General features: G+C 55.3%; 1 protein-coding gene across 1 annotated transcript in view; it reads left to right on the forward strand.

The window, feature by feature from the left end:
• Positions 1–1,708: 1,708 nt before the first annotated feature.
• The window catches only part of CLIP2 (CAP-Gly domain containing linker protein 2), a 77,491-nt gene continuing 62,931 nt past the window's right edge, over positions 1,709–16,268 (forward strand). Inside the window, exon 1 of the mRNA XM_007942485.2 lies at positions 1,709–1,832. Coding sequence (XP_007940676.1) covers positions 1,709–1,832 — 124 coding nt within the window. The remainder of the gene's footprint in view (positions 1,833–16,268) is intronic.

The raw sequence follows: 16,268 nt of genomic DNA on the forward strand, positions 1-16,268 counted from the left end.
GTATACACCTAGGAGACCCGAACAGACCCTGTACACCGGCATTCACTGCAGCACTATTCGCAGTAGCCAGAAGGTGGAAACCACCCACGTGTCCAGCAAGAGATGAACAGTTAACAAAGCGTACACATAGACAACAGACTATTGCTCAGCCATGAAGAGAAACATAAGTCTTGGTCCATGCATGTGTGACCAGGACATGGAGGAACCTTGAAAGCGTGATGCTGAGAGTCTGATACAATAGGACAAATGTCGTTGGGTCCTACCTCGGTGAAATGTCTCTAACAGGCAGATGCAGAGAGACCAGAGTGGATGAGTGGTTGCCAGAGGCTGAGGGAGGGCAGGATGGCGAGTTCCTGCTGAAGGGGGTCTGGCGCTGGTGGCAGCTTCTGGAAGTGGACAGTGATGATGGTAGTGCATGTGGTGCAGTAATGGATATCACTGCACTGCACCCTTCTTGTTGTTGTTAGGTGCCGTCGAGTCGGCCCCGACTCATAGCGACCCCTCCTTGGGTTTCCGAGGCAGTATCACTACGGAAGTAGATTGCCCCATCTTCCTTCCGAGGAGTGGCTGGTGGGTTTGAACCACCAGCCTTCTGGTTAGCAGTCAAGTGCCTTAAGCACTATGCTACCAGAGCTCCCACCCTGCACCCTTAAGGATGGTTAAAAGGCAGACTTGCTGTTCTGTATCTATTTTACCACAATAAAATGAAAACAAAGGGAGACTGGGTGCAGAAGACAGTGTGGTGGAAGAGGGCAGGGGACGGTGAGCCTGTCCTTCATGTATCCCCTCCAGCCCCTGCAGCCAGCCCCATCTCTCTCTTCTGCTTCTCAGGAGTGTCCTCTGTAAAGAGCTCGGGCCCCTGTAAGGTGTCTGTGTTTTACCGCTCTCTGCTCACTCGTAAAGCTATACTGGTGGGACGGCAGCGGGGAGATGGCCAGTGCATATGTGGGGTGGGGTCATGGCAGGTGGTCCATGTCGGGGCGGGAGGGAGGAAGGTCTGAGCTTCTCGGGGCATGCCCCTCTCTTGGGGTGGGCAGTCCAGGAGCTGGCCTGTGGGCTGTGTGGTCAGGGGAACACTTAGCAGCTGTGTGATTACATTGGGTTCTGCTCTGCCCAGCCCATGTCATGTGGGCTTTGCATGGCTGGCTGGGGGCCCTTGGAAAGTGAGACCCCACAGAGTTGGTCTGTGTGTGTCAGAATCTGCACCAACCTGTGCTCCATGAAGAGAGTCACACTCGGCCTGTTGGTGGCGATGCTGACCTGCGTGGTCCTGGTGCATGGCTTCTGGGGTAATATAGCCACTGGCACTGTAGACCCCCAGGTATTGGCTCCTGACTCTCCCCAAGCCCCGGAGGCGGGCAGAGAGAGCATGCCTGATCTCGGGGCCCAGCAGACCAAGACACATGTCCTGGTAACACCACCACCACCACCACACTGTGACCCTGGACACACTTGCTGCCATGGCTCTGTGCCTCAGATTCCCTAGCTAGAAAATGGGGTGATGATGGTCCTTGCCGCACTGCATTGGGGGTGCTGGAATCCTGCAAAGGCTCTCTGTCAGCATCGGGGGGCTCTGGGAGGTGAGCCCGGGCCCTGGTGTCTGGTGACGTGGTGACATGATCTCTCCTGCTCTCTGCCTGCAGGTGAGTGAGGATGGCAGAGAGAACGTGACCTGGACCGACTCGTCCACCCAACGAGGGGCACCGCCATGCAGAAGCCCAGCGGCCTAAAGCCCCCCGGCCGCGGGGGGAAGCACTCGAGTCCCGTGGGCCGGACATCCACTGGGTCAGCCTCGGCCTCTGCCTCGGTGGTAGCCACTGGCTCAAAGGAAGGTGCGTGGGGCCAAGGGTGCTGGTGTGGAGGGGGCTGGAAACACAGGCTGGACTGTGACTCACTGGAAGTTCTCTATGTCTGACTCTGATCCCTCTTCAAGTTAACTAGCCAACAGGCACTGATGTGTTTGATGCACATTCTCCCCTTTTCATGCTCCCTGACTCGGGGAGGTGGGTACCACTGTCGGCCCCACCTAGGGATGAGGGCAGAAAGATTCAGCGCAGGTCGACACCTCGTCCAGTAAAGCACGACAGGGACTCAACTCCAACCTCTGGCTGCCTCCCTGTCCTCCGTTCCGTCCCCTGCCAGGGTTCGTGCAGAGCCAGCCCCACCTTCCGCCAGCCCCACCTTCCGCCAGCCTGCTTGTCTGCTCCATGTGCCCAGACCTTTAACCTTTCCCCGTCTGACCTGCTGTCTGCCTGCTGGTGGGCAGAAGGCACCCAGGAGGGTCAGCAGGCACCAGCCGTGAAGGCTAGATGGGTAGAGGGCAGCTGTATTTATTTGCTTTTTTTGATAAAAAGAAAAGCAGGATAAGCTCACGGTGGACCATTTGGAAGGTTTGATGCAGGAGAAAAATTACCCATAATCCCCCCAAAGGCAGTATTGTCTTATTTTGTTATATCTCCTTCCACATAGTTTCTTTCCTGTTTGCAACCATATTGCATATAAAACCCAAACCAAACCCACTGCCATCGAGTCAGTTCCAACTCATAGTGACCTGTAGCATAAAGGAGAACTGCCCTATAGGGTTTCCAAGGCTGGTAATCTTAACAGAAGCAGACTGCCTCATCTTTCTCCCATGGAGCAGCTGATAGGTTCAAACTGCCAGCCTTTCGGTTAGCAGCTGAATGCTTTAACCGCAGCACCACCAGCGCTCCTTATAGCGCATATACAACCCAAAAACCTGCTTTTGTTTTCCTTTTAATATGATCAAGGTGCATTTTATCCTGTCCCTAAAGACTTCATTGTTGTTTTTTTTTTTTTTTAAAAGACTTCATTGTTTTCGATGGCTGTAATATATTCTGTTGGTCCAAGAGATATGAATCAGGGACATGCTTTGGGGCTGCTGTCCTAGTCACTGGAGCTCTGCTTCTGAGTAAAACTGGCTGTGGCCCTGGCCTTTCTGCTTCCAGCCTGGTGGGGAGGCTCAGTGCTGTGACATCCTCGTCAGGGGGGCCTGAGTGGGTCTGAGAGGTCAGCACGGGCTTCCTGGAGGCAGGGCCGCGTGAGCTGGGGTCTGGAGGTGATGAGGGGTGAGCGAGGGGTGTTCTAGGCAGCGGCAGGAGCAGCATGAGCACAGATAGCCTCGGTGAGGGAGGGCGTGTGAGGAGTGCTGGCCGTGTTACTTGCTGTCGGGTTGATTCCGACGTGTGCAGATGGTGCTGCTCCCCAGGATTTCCGAGGCCGTGACCTTTCGAAAGCAGACCGTCAGGCCTGGCTTCCGAGGTGCCTCTGGGCGGGGTTTGAACCGCCAACCTTTTGGCTAGGAGTCGAGTGCTTAATTGTCTGTGCCACCAAGGGACTCTCACAGTTGAGTATGAGGGGTGGAAGGAAAGTGGCTGTGGAAGGAGTAGAGAGAGGATGGGGGAACATGTTGAGAAAAGGGTGCTCTGGGAAGTGGGGGGCTTGGGACTGTGTGGAGACCTTCACTTTCATCTTAGTAGCAATGGGGAAGCCACTGGAGGGTTTCAAACCTGGGGGTCTGTAACCGAGGACCTGGAAAAGTCTTACTCATTCTCTGTGGGTGGAGTTGCGAGTGTTTCTTATTTTTCACTTTGGTAAATAACGCTGTGATGAACATCTTTGAGTACAAATCTTCCATTGCCCTCCAGCCATGGACACTGCCCATCTCATCTGATTGGCACAGAAGCTTGGAGAAACAGAAACAGCCAGAGGGCAGACTGGGGGGTCTGGGTGATCTGGGCCTTGGGTGTGGTCAGGGGAAGCTTGAGGCAAAGGCATGGGCAGTTGGCAGCACCAGGTACCTGGCAGAGTCAGACAGCTAGCGTGAAAGGGTAGGGAAGCCCCAGGCAAGGCTTCCGGGCAGACCTGCAGGCAGAGCCCACCCAGTGCAGCCTCATCTGAGGACCCAGGCCTTCTGGGAGCCTGCTGGAGCAGAAGGAACCAGGCAAGAGAAAACCAGGGGGAAAGGGTGTTCCAGGCAGAGACAGTGATGCAAAGGTCCCTGAGGCAGGGATTGATTTGGTTTGTTAAGTAGAAATAAGACAAGGGTGGGTGGAGAGGGGTGCGCAGTGAGGTTGAGGAGGGTGGCAGAGGGCTCATCTCATAGTAAAGAACAAGGGGTCTGGGGGTGTTGTGTATGATGGGGCATTGCAGGGTGTTAGCAGAGGAGCGGCCACGCCTTGTTCATATCCCTCGGACACTGTGTGAGTGGGGAGGCCATAGAAGAGGCATGTGGCCGTCCTGGGGAAGATGGCTGCCCTCACTGCCCCAGCTGTGGGAGGCCGAGGGGCTGACCATCCTGAGTGGGAGGACAGGGAAGAGTTCCCGGAGGAAGCTGAAGGCCTGAGGATGGGTGAGAACTGTAATTGTGAGGAGGGTGGGACCAGCAGGCAGTGGGGAAGGAAAGGGGATAAATTTTCTGGACTCCCGTCTGGTGGGGACTGAGGAGTGTGTGTGGCCCACTGGCTAGAGGAGGGCACAGCCAGGACAGGCCTTGGGGCTGGGAGTTACCTTCAGGGAAAGAGCCCCATGGAACCTGCTGTGTTCTTTCTTCATCACACTTCCCCTGATCTAGCTCTCATGCCCCTCCTAGCTCTGCCCTGTGCTGTGTGACCCTGAGAGAGTTACTTAACCTCTCTGAGTCTCCATATCCTCATCCACAAATGGGATGGTAGCCTCTCCTTTATGGGATCAAGTGAGTTAATGAGTGTGAAGTGCCTCCAGGTACAAAACTCATTAAAGATTCATTTTCCCCCTATCATCCATCCATAACTTCATCACAGAAGAGGCTGAAAGAGATAAAAGAAGAAACACCAGTTACCCCTGCACGTGGCCCAGTCGTGGCTGGCTCTTGCTCCTTTTCCTTCCAGTCCTTTTTCCTACCCACACGTGACTGTTTTAAGCAGTTAAATTATGGGTCGTCACCACTTTTGCATCCTGCTTTCTTGTGATTTATGTCGTACTGTGACCATCTGTTCTGTGGGAAGGCCCTCTCTGTGCTTCTGAAAGACCTCCTCTGCCAAGTGAACGGCAGACTGACTGACGAGGGAAGGACCCCCTGTGCCACGCGGGTTGCTTCCTAGTCGCCCTGCGCCATCTGGGAGCCCCAGAGGGTGCAGGCTGGGTGTCTGGCTCGGTCCAGGGCCCCCCACCCTGCAGGGCTGCCTGAGAGAGGAGGTGGTCACCGTGCATGCCGATGGTTGGAGGAGGGGATGGCAGCAGAAGGCTGCAGCCGGGCCCAGTGGTGCCCTCGCCAGTCCCGGCACCCCCTGCTGCCTCTGCACGGGGGAGCGAGCGGCCCAGGCTGGGGAGAGAGGGGACGAGCCAGGAGCATTGGGCCCAGGCAGTGGATCCCGTGAGACTCAGAAGGAGCAATTGCTCCTGAACCTGCTGTGTCCCTGCTGCAGGGTCTCTGGAGAGGAGAGGCAGCTGGAGCGCCTGGGGGCGGCCCCTCTCCGCTCCCTGCTCCCCCTCAGGCTCCCTCACCCACCCTTCCGCCTGGCTGTCGATGCTTGGAGTGCCCATCCCTATCAGTGCGAGGGGCACCAGGGCACTCAGAGTGGGTCTGGCAGTGATTGGTGATTGAGGAGGGGGCCACAGGCTGGCCTTTCCCTGGGAATCAGGCCAGTGGCTGCCTCCCAAAACATGAGCTCAGCCTCCAGTGAGGGTCTGGCCAATAGTGGACCTGGGCTGACTCCTGGCCCACTCGGGGAGGGATGGACAAGGCCCTGTGTAGGTCTTAGAGCTCACGCTGGGCCAAAGGGGATGTTCGAGGAGGCCTCACGTAGGGAAGGGCCCAGGCAGGGGAGAGATGCAGTCAGAGCAGGAGGGCGGTCTGGGACCCACTGTGCAGCAGTGAGGCGGGCAGGCCAGTGACGGAGCATCCCCGGGGTGTAGTCAGGGGGGGCCGTGTGCTCAGGAGGTGACACTGAGTGACGTACACACAGATCAGGGGAAGAGCCCCCAGACAGAGGCCTGGGCGCTGCAAAGGCCTGAGACATCTGGGGACCGGAGAGCAGGACAGAATGTTGGAAGAGGCCAGGGCAGGACCAGCAAAGCAAGGAGTTGAGTGGCTGTGACTTGGCCTGGGCATTTGCAGTTTTTCCTAAGCCTGCTTCAGGAGCAGGGGTTCAGGCCCCCAGGGTGGCAGCCCAAGGCCACTACTGGTATGTGGCCCCCAGGCCAGGAGCAGCCTGCAGTGGTTGGCAGGGTCCAGCCTGCCATGTGGAAAAGAAGAGACCCCATGGCTGGGCATGAATGGGAACCCTTGCCCCATTCTTGGGCCTGGCTCTGAGCCCCAGGTGGGCCAGGCCAGGCTGTGGGCCAGGCTGCTGTGTGGGAGGGGCAGACCATGTTGAACTCCCCCTGCCCTTGTCCCTCTGCCCAGGCAGGCAGGTCCTTAAAGGGCCTCTCCCTACCCTGTGCACTGTGGTCCGACTCCAGAGCAGCCCGGTCTTGGAGTGACAGTGTTCGACGTCCACTCTCACAATCAGCAGATGTCTCATCGTGTTTATTTCTTGTGAATACCCTACTGAGGTAGCTGCCCTTCTCCCCATTTTAGAGATTGAAAACAGACTGAGTGCTCACCACTGAGCTGTCCGGGGTTCCATGGCCCAAGAGCGGCGGGGCTCGAGTTGAGACTCAGCTGGGCCGACCCAGAACTGGCCCCAGCCGCCAGCCGTGCTGCCTCCCCCAGGGTGGGGTAGCTGCGAGACAGTCCCAGTGCCACACACTCAGCTAAAGCCTGGGCCAGGTGGGCAGGGCTTGAGGGGTTATGTGTTCTTAGTAGGTTGGTCACAACTGTCCCCAAACATGCCTGTAGACGTGCGTTACACTGGGGACCATGCATATACAAAACAAAGGACAGAGTGTGTGGGGGTCCTGCTCAGACAGGGAGCTGGGCCACATGGGGCAGACTCTACCTTTGATCTTGACCCCACAAAGGCCCACATAGGGCTGGCTGGCCAGGGCACCTAGCTCTGGGTTACTGACTGGCGTGTGGCCTGGGCACTCAGGGCGGCGACAGAGCCGGTAGCTTTGCCTCTCATCTTGGATGTTGACCCCACCCCTGCAGAATCTGTCTTTACCTTCACCCCCCCCGGGAAGGGAGGGGACTGCCCCCACCTAAATGACTTGTCCGAGGTGCTGTGGCAAACCTGGGCGCACCAGAAAGAGCCGTCAGCTGGGCCTCGTCTTCTGGCCGCTTGCGCAGAGCTGGCCCGGGCAGCGCTCCCAACCTTCAAGGTCTCCTTCTACGGCTTTGCTCCTCTAACCACATCCTAAACTTGCTCGCGGCACCAGGCCCCGCCTGACTGGCCGGTGGGTGGAGGCAGGGCGGCCTCCTCACATCCCTGACGTCTCTGTTGTGTCCTCATCCAGCATCGATCCGGGTGGGGCTGCCAGTACCTGCCCGGCTGGTGGCCCGCTGCAGCAGGCTTCTCCATGGGGAGCTGGCTTTGCTCGTTCCCAGGTGAGCCCCCACCTGTCTCCCCACCGACTGTGCTGCCTGGGTGTACCCACCTCCCGGTTTGGGCTACGGGTGGAAGCAGGTTCCCTTTTGGTTCAGGAGGACACTCAGCAACCCCTTGGGACTCGGGCCTGTGGTGGGCAGGTGGAGGGGGACTCCTCTAGGGATGGACAGGACAGCTGGCTGGGAGGGAGGAGTTTCAGGTGGGACCTGCCTTGATGGTCAGAGTGGGCAGGACAGGGCAGATTCCATCCTCCCTGAAAGCCGTGTTGGCAGATGCTGCCGGAGGCACTAACTGGAGGGTGGACAGAGTGTTCACAGTGGGAAAGCTTCCTGGGGGATGCAGTGGAGACCCCCTCCTCCCTCTGTGACCTCGCCTTTGGAGCACCTGTTGGGGAGAGGAGGGGCCTTACAGCAAGAGGACACCTTGGGGCTTGTGGGGCATCCGTGTATGATGCTTTGGGGCCACCAGGGGTGGACTCTGGGACTCTTGGTTGTCTGTATCTCAGCACAGTCCCAGGGCTCTGGGGGCTAGGAGGGGAGGTGACAAGAGGGGAGCTTGTGTCTGAGGGAGCACAGATGTGCGTCTGTAGCCTGAGAGAGAGGCTGTGCAAACTAGGGTGAACTCGAGCCCTGTGGGCTGGAAGGGAGACACACGCATGGGCTAGGCGGGGTGCTGCATGGAGGCACAGTGTTTGTGCTGGTCTCGGGGGGAGGGCAGGCTTTCTTAGATGGTAACCAGTAGAAAGTGCTGTGCTTTAAGGCGTTTGGCCTGGGACAGACTAGTGTATGCCTGTTGGCTTGACATACTGATGACCAGCGCCTCCTCTCCCTCACAGGTGTCTCGGTTGGGATGATAAAAGCACGTCGTCACCTTCATTTGAGCCCCTTCTTGGTGGTCACAGTGCTCCCAAGCTTATTAAAGGCCCCGAGCAGTCTTGCACGCAAACTTTACTTCATTTAAGCTACTAGTTTTCAAACTTGATTCAACTTGGAAGTTACAATTTATTTATTTTTTTCATATATGATCCCACCTGTATGAACTATCTAGAACAGGCCAATGCAGAGAGACCAGAGTTTATTAGTGGTTACCAGGGCTGGGACGGAGTGGAGAGGGGATGGTTACCAGAGGCCCGAGGGAGTGGGGAGGGGAGTTACTGCTTCAGAGGCAGAGTGTCTGTCTGGGGTGATGAAGAAGTTTTGGAAGTCAGTAGTGGTGATGTTTGCACAGCATCATACATGTAATTAATGTCACTAATACATGTGAAAAAGGTTGAGATGGCCATTATGGTGTTTTACATATATATATGTATACATACACACACACACACACACATATATATTATCACAATTTGAAACATGGTTAAAATGGTAAACTTTTTTTTAAATATATTTCTTACCACAATAATATTAACATATTTTCTGTAATGAGGATCTCGGTGGTGCAATGGTTAAGACATTTGACTGCTAACTGGAAAGATCAGTGATTCAAACCTACCAGCTGCTCCGTGGAAGAAAGATGAGACAGTCTGCTTCTGTTAAAGACGTATAGCCTTGGAAACCCAGTGGGGGTCGGGATCAACTTGATGGCAGTGGGTTTAACATCCATTAACATCTGGGGAACCACGTTCTGTGGGCCACGTAGGGAATGGCTCCTCCTCCAGGGAGCAGGTGCTGGTGTAGGTCTGCTTTCCGCCCTCCGTGGCTGGCAGGGACCAAGGGCTGCGTTACACACATGCTCAGTTCATGGTTCAGCATCGCGATGGTCCCCGCAAAGCCCTGTTGGAGTGTCTGTTTCTGTGTGCCTTTGGAGAAAGTCCATTAGCTACGGAATTGGGGTGGCTGGGTCCAGACCTGGATCTTCCACAGTATGGCTGGGTGGTTTGAACCGGCAGCCTTTGGGTTACCAGCCGAGCACAGACTGCCTGTGCCACCCAGGGACCCTTGCATAGCCCTCTTGAGTCAGCTTTCTCGTGTGTCCTGTTCCCTTTCCCATTTTTCCCCCACCCCAGGCACTTGGTGTCGGGCTCTCTGGCTTGTTTTTCTACCAAGCAGTGCATCACAGACGTTTTTCTCTCTAACTTGGAAGCAGTTATTCCCAGACGTTGCTTGGTAAGGCGAGTGCCACAACCATGTGTAGAACGGCTCCCCTGTTAACTGGCGTGCAGAGTTGGTTTTCCATTTTTGTGAATGACAAGACCATGAGTCAGTTTTTTTTTTCTTTCCACATTATTTCCATGGGAAATGGGCCTAAGATTACATTTCCTGTTTTATGTTTTCGTTAAAAAGAAATTATAACATTTAATTATGTTTATTACAAAAGTAACATGGGTCTGGAGCCCCAGTGGCTCAAAGAGTTAAGAGCTCGGCTCCTAACCCAAAGGTTGACAGTTCAGACCCACCCAGCAGCTCTGCGGGAGACAGGCCTGGGGGTCTGCTTCTGCAAAGCTTATAGCCCAGAAAACCCCACGGGGCAGTTTGACTGTTCTAGTCCAGTTTGACTCCATGGTACCTGACAGTGACAACATACATGTATCAAAGTTGATCACAATATATGCTTGAAATATGTGCTGTTCAGTGCATTTCAGTATGCCTCGATTAAAATGGCATGGGCTCATTAGAAAAGTCACAGGTTAACGTTAAAATTGGGAGCTCTGGTAGCATAGTGCCTAAGGCACTTGACTGATAACCAGAAGGCTGGTGGTTCAAACCCACCAGCCACTCCTTGGAAGGAAGATGGGGCAATCTACTTCCATAGTGATACTGCCTCGGAAACCCAAAGAGGGGTCGCTATGAGTCGGGTCCGACTCAACGGCAAATAACAACAACAATTGAAGAGTTAAAATGGGTTGAACGGAGTGACGTGATAAGGTTTACCTTTCAGAAACCAAAAAAATCCACTGCCATCGAGTCAGTTCTGACTCATACCAAGCCTACAGGGCAGAGTAGGCTTTCAAGGCTATAATGTTTACAGAAGCCGATTGCCTCATCTTTTTCCAGCGGAGCGGCTGTGGGTTCTAACCGCTGATCTTTTGGTTAGCAGCCAAATGTTTTAACCACCGCACCACCAGAGCTCCTTTCAGAGGCAGGGCTAGAGAGGAAGAAGGAGGTGGGCCTGGAGGCTGAAAGACCCTACTGGGGGCTGTGCGAGGGGAGGCGGGAAGTGTGGAGGGCCTGACCTCTTTAGGGCCATTGGGACCTGAAGGGAAGGCATGGGTTTTGGGGCTCAGTTTTTCACTGGCATTGTTAGAGCTTGCTGAGTGACTGGATTGGTATCAGTGGATGTGGGAAGCAGCCACGAAGGTCTGTGGCCTGGGTGAGCAGGTGAGTGGGTGGGTAGTGGTGGGACCTCTCTCTTAGCTTCCCAGAGCTGCCAAAACAAAGCAGCCCCAAGTGGGTGGCTTCAGAGAAACGAGATCTATTTTCTCACAGTTCTGGAGGCAAGCCAGTTAAACAGTTGCTGCCCTGTCAGTTCCTGTCTGTGGAGTAGAACTGTCTTCCACAGGGTTTCATTGGCTGGTCCTTTGAAAGGAGATCCCCAGGCCTTTCATCCGAGGCGACCTGGGTGGGCTCGAACTGCCAGCCTTTGGATTGGCATCCGAGCCCTTAACCGGCCATCTGCACCACCAAGGAACACAGGAGGTTAGCAGTTCAAGGTCCCAGGCCCACACTTGCTCTCTGTTGGCTCGAGGGGACATCCCCTCCTTGTCTCTTTCAGCTTCTGTAGCTCTAGCATCTCTCGCTTTCTGAGGCTTGTAGGGGGACCCTCACATGTTGTCTTCTTCTCTTAGGGACTCTGTTTTGGTGTAAACCCCACTCAGATGGGATTAGGATTAGGATCTGCCCTCCTCTGTTACCATTTAGTTAAATTAACTGATAACATGTGCAAAGAATAACCCCATTTCCCCGAACAAGGTCACATCCCGGTGCAGGGGCCTTCATTTTGGGGGGACACTCCCTCGTATGGGGAAGAGGGAAGAGGAGGTGAGGAAGGAGTCGGTTTGGTCGGATAGTCAAGTGTGGGATCCTGGGGGACATGCAGGACAAGGCACCTCATAAGGCCAACGGGCAGCTGGATGAGCCGGTGTGGTGGCCAGGGCAGAGTCAGGACTGGACTGCCTTCAGTTTACATCTTTCTGTATTGTCTGATATCTTACAAGGAGAACGCATGTGTATTTGGGTGTCTTAAAAAAAGCAACATGGCAGCGTGTGGACAGCAGCTGAAGATGAGGAGTCGTTAGGTTACGGGGGTGGGGGGCTTGAGGTGGATCAGCGCCCACAGCTACAAGCCAAGAAAACAAACCACGTTTCCTTCTTCTCCATCCCTCCTCACCGCTGACCCCTGTGATGGAGACAGAGGTCAGGGACTCACACTCAGTTTCTTCTTCCCATCTCCCACTCGGGGCTCAGGAGACTCTATTTTTTCTTTTTAATTTTATTGTGATGTGGGTGAAAGTTTACAGAGCAAATTCATTTTCCATGCAGCAGCTCACACACATTTGGTCTCATGACACTGACTGTAATTCCCTACAGGGCAACAGCTCGCTTCCCACTTCCTCCCCAAAGTTACCTCTTCCCTGTGTCCTTCCCTCCCATGCACTCCTGTCCCCGTCCCCCGCCCCCCAGCTATCACCTAGTGAAAACACTGCCCTTCTGTTCTCCCTCGATTGATCTCTCCAAGGAGTGTATCTCCCTCATGTCAGTGTTCCGCCCATATGCTATCTGTTGGGCTGGAAGCCACGGGAGTGAGTTCAGTTCCAGACCTGAAGGGTGACTGGGGGCCGTAGTCTCAGGGGTCTCACTAGGCTCTATCAGACCAGCAAACCTGGTCTTTTTTATGATTTTGAGTGGGGTTCAGTGGCCTTTGGCGGGCCACATGTGCAGGGTGTGGCTGCAATGGGACCAGCAGTGGGCTGGGGTCAGGCCATGCTGGCACGCAAGAACGACTGTGAAATTGTAAGGAATTTGGCAAATCCATTGTTAAAAATCAAACTGTACTACTTTACGATTAAGTACATTCTATTAAAAACATAGGAGCTGTGGTGGCGTAGTGCAAGGCCCTTGACTGCTAACCAGAAGGCTGGAGGTTCAAACCCACCAGCCACTCCTCGGAAGGAAGGTTGGGCAATCCTACTTCCGTAGTGATACTGCCTCGGAAACCCAAGGAAGGGTCGCTATGAGTTGGATCCGACTCAATGGCAGTGAGTTTGGTTTTTTGGTTTATTAAAAACATAGGTAATGAATATTCAAAACACATGACTTCCTAAGTCCTTTGCTACTTTTTGGTGGCATCTGTGCTTTCGGGGTTATTTACTGGATGGTGGAAACACTGCGCAGTGGCCTGAACTGCCCAGCTCTTCCCACCCCAACACGCAGTGACATCCTCTCAGTAGCTTGTCATTGACCCTGGTGGAAGAATTTACACCATGAAAATTGGCAGACACCACCAATCAGGTTTGTTTCTCTCCTGGAGAGCTGGTTGGTGACCTTTCACTAGCACACCATTGGCCAGGACACAGGTGGGGAGGGGCGTGGACAGAGACTGCCTCACTGGGGGGGAGCTGAGATGGAGGAAGCAGAGAGGCCCCAGTCCCATCACTAAGGAGCAGGGAGCCTTGGGAGAGGGTGGCCGGTAGCTTTGGTCACCCCAGGGAAAGGGTTCCCTGCAGTGGCAGTGAGGAGGCTGGAGGGTCCTTAGTAAGGGCGGTGTCCACAGCGGGAGGGGTCAAGAGCTGTGGGTGCTGAGCTGAGAGCCACTGGGAAGCAGAGCTGAGTCGGGTGGATGGAGCCAGCTCCTTCTAGAGGCCTGCCTGATGGAAAAATACCCACTGCGGGGAGAGCAGGGAGCCAAGGCATGTCTGAGTACATCCCCTTGTGTTGTTGTTTTTCAGGTACGCAGTGTGCATGTGTTTGTATATGTGTGTACGTAGGAGTCTCTGGGAGGTGCAGATGGTTAATGGGCTTGTCTGCTAACCGAGGTTCGAGTCCAGCCAGGAGAAGGCCTGGCAATCTAACTGAAAAATCAGCCGTAAAACACCACAGAGCACAGCTCCGTTCTGACACACAGGGGTTGCCACGAATCAGAGTTGACTCGACGGTAACGGGCGGAAAAACTGTGCTCGACTCCAAAACTGAAAGTTGGGTGTTTGAATCCCGCCCCCAAGTGGCTTGGTGCTCTGCTTCTGTAAAAATTAAAGCCAAGCAAAGCCAACTAACCTCCGTTACTCGGTAATGTGTAGGGTCGCCATGAGTCAGAATTGACTCCACAGCAGTGGGTTTGTTTTTCGGTTTAAGGGGGTGGAGAACAATGCAGCAGGGGCTGGCTTTTAGCTCAAGCAGTCAGGGAAGGCTTCTCGGAGGAGTGACCTCTGGGCGAGATGGGAAGGAGATGAGCAGAGGGCGAGTTGTTTGGCTGTCTGGGGGATGAGAGTTTAAGGGCAAGGAGGCTGGGGGCTGCAGGGCTGTGAGTGAGCGGCAGAGGGGCCCTGGCAGAGGGGTAGTGAGAAGTACCCCACCCACCACCTCGGGTGGCACTGCGCCCCACAGTTATGGCGGCGCACTGAATCATAGTGGCCGGTCCTGTTCTCCTTCGCTCTCTGGGTCCTCAATTGGCTTATCCCTGTGGTCCCCAGCAACCCCTTAGCAGGTGTTTAGTGAATGGGGTCCCTGGTGGCTGAGGTTTGGCAGGTCCGGAAAAGACCTGTCCCTTACTTCCTCAGCAGGGCAGGACCTAAGTCCTCAAGGAGGGAGCACTCTGTGCACCGCACCCAGCACCCCTCCAGCCCCCCACTATCACCTGCTGCAGGACCAGACCACCAGCTGCTGTTCCCACGCCACCTCCTTGAGCCCTTTTCATCCAAATTCTGCTTTGAACTTGAAACCCGAAATAAATTCCCTTGTCTGCGTCTGGGCAGGCATCCGCTGGGGGGAGGGGACCAGTTGCTCCTGTGAGGTCTGGTCCTTGGCCCTGGCGGGAGTCGGCAGCTTCCCTTTGCCCTCAGGGAGATTTGGAGCTGCTCAGTGGGACCACGAGAGCCCCACCCTCAGGCAGCTTCCACACAGCCTGGCTTAGAGCCTGGGGGGGTGCGGGCAGAGGGAAGCCCGTGATCAGCGAAGCCTTGATGGCCCCCACACAGACACATCTGCTGCTGTGGGAAGAGGTGGGACAGGTGGGATGTCAGACAGGACCCCAGTCTTTCTGCTCTAGTTCTTTGTTGTCTCCGGGGAAACTGAGGCCCCGCTGTGGGAGGGAGCTGGGGCTGGGTCACAGAGGCTGGGGGGCAGGGTTTTCCTGCAGGCTTTCCCCGGCAGGGGAATATGATGAGGGCTTTGTCCCCAAGGGGTTGCAGTGGTAGGGGGCACTACAAAGAGAAAAATGAAGTAGATTAACCAAGTGCAGTCCACAGGCTGGTGACCTGGATTTTAGCAGCTGTTGAAACAACTGGTCCCCGGCTCTGTGTCCCCTTGAAGGGGTGGGGGTGATGAGGGAGATTACCTGAGGGGCGGCATGGGCTGAAACAGCTGAGGCAGAGGACAGCTGAGAGAGAGGCTTCCTGCTCAGAACAGCCGGCTGGGTCCCCCTTGACTTGAGACCCCTTCTCTGGCTAAACAGAGAGGCCACGTAGAGACAGGCTCTTACCTGGGCCACGATGATGCAGTTCAGTCAGCCCACATCACAAAGCCCCTGTACCCAGGAAAGTGTTCTCACAAGGGATGTTGAAAAGAGCGAGGGCTGCTGGACACGTCATAGGGAGCAGCGGCTAAGGGGGAGACCCGCCGGGCTCGACTCCTACCTGGTGTTAACCTCTCGGGCACGGGTGTTAACGTGTTTCTTAATCTGTAAGATAAGAACAGGGGGCGGTGTGGTTAAGTGACGGAATTCTCACTGTCCGTGAGGGAGACCTGAGTCCCGTTACTGGCCAGTACTCCGGATACACGGCCACCAGCCATCTGTCCCCGGAGACGTACGTAGTGCTGTGATGCTGAGTAGGTTCCAGCAGGGCTTCCAGACTGAGACGGGCAGGGAAGAAAGGCCTGGTGACCCACTTCCAGCAGTCACCCAGCGAAAGTCCTGTGGACTGACCCACAAGCAACCTTGGGGCTGGTGCGGGAGCCGGCGGCGTCTGGTCCCGTTTTACATGGGTTCGCCATGAGTTGCGGCTGACTCAACACCAGCCGACAACGAGGATAAGAACCAAACCAGAAAACCAAACTCACTCAGGATGTATAAAAAGCCCGCAGGGCGCTGGGGGCGTTGGTAGGCCCTATACGAATGGGAGCTGCTATTTTAATAGTAATCACAATGTTTGCAGGAGCTCTGGTGGCACAATGCGTAAGGCATCTGACTGCTATCCAGAAGGCTGGCGGTTCAAACCCACCAGCCACCCCTTGGAAGGAAGGTTGGGCAATGTCACCTTGCTGTGGTGATCAGACCCACAGACTCCTTGGGGTCTGGGGTTACGTCTGATGGGGAGCTCCCACCCTCTGTGGCTGCTTTTCAGAGGGGGGTGTCCCTGACCTGCACATTGCGGTGAGAAGAGGCAGTACGTGCTGGGGGTGTGCCCGGGGAGAGCTGCGAGGGCTGGGAGGCTCCCGGTGCCCTGACTGCATACTCCCCACAGATGCTCCCTGTGACACAACATTGTCTGCAGCACCTGGCCAGACACACAGCCACTCCCTCCCTCAGTGTACGCGGTTGGACTGACTTGCGCAAAGTCTCCCAGCGAGATCTGTCTGACCCGGCCTGGAAGCCCTTCTGACTGCTGTTGCTGGTTGCTGAGCCCAC

This window comes from Orycteropus afer, unplaced genomic scaffold (genome assembly GCF_000298275.1).
Source record: "Orycteropus afer afer isolate SDZICR_OR568_19922 unplaced genomic scaffold, OryAfe1.0 scaffold00006, whole genome shotgun sequence".
NCBI lineage: Eukaryota > Metazoa > Chordata > Mammalia > Tubulidentata > Orycteropodidae > Orycteropus > Orycteropus afer.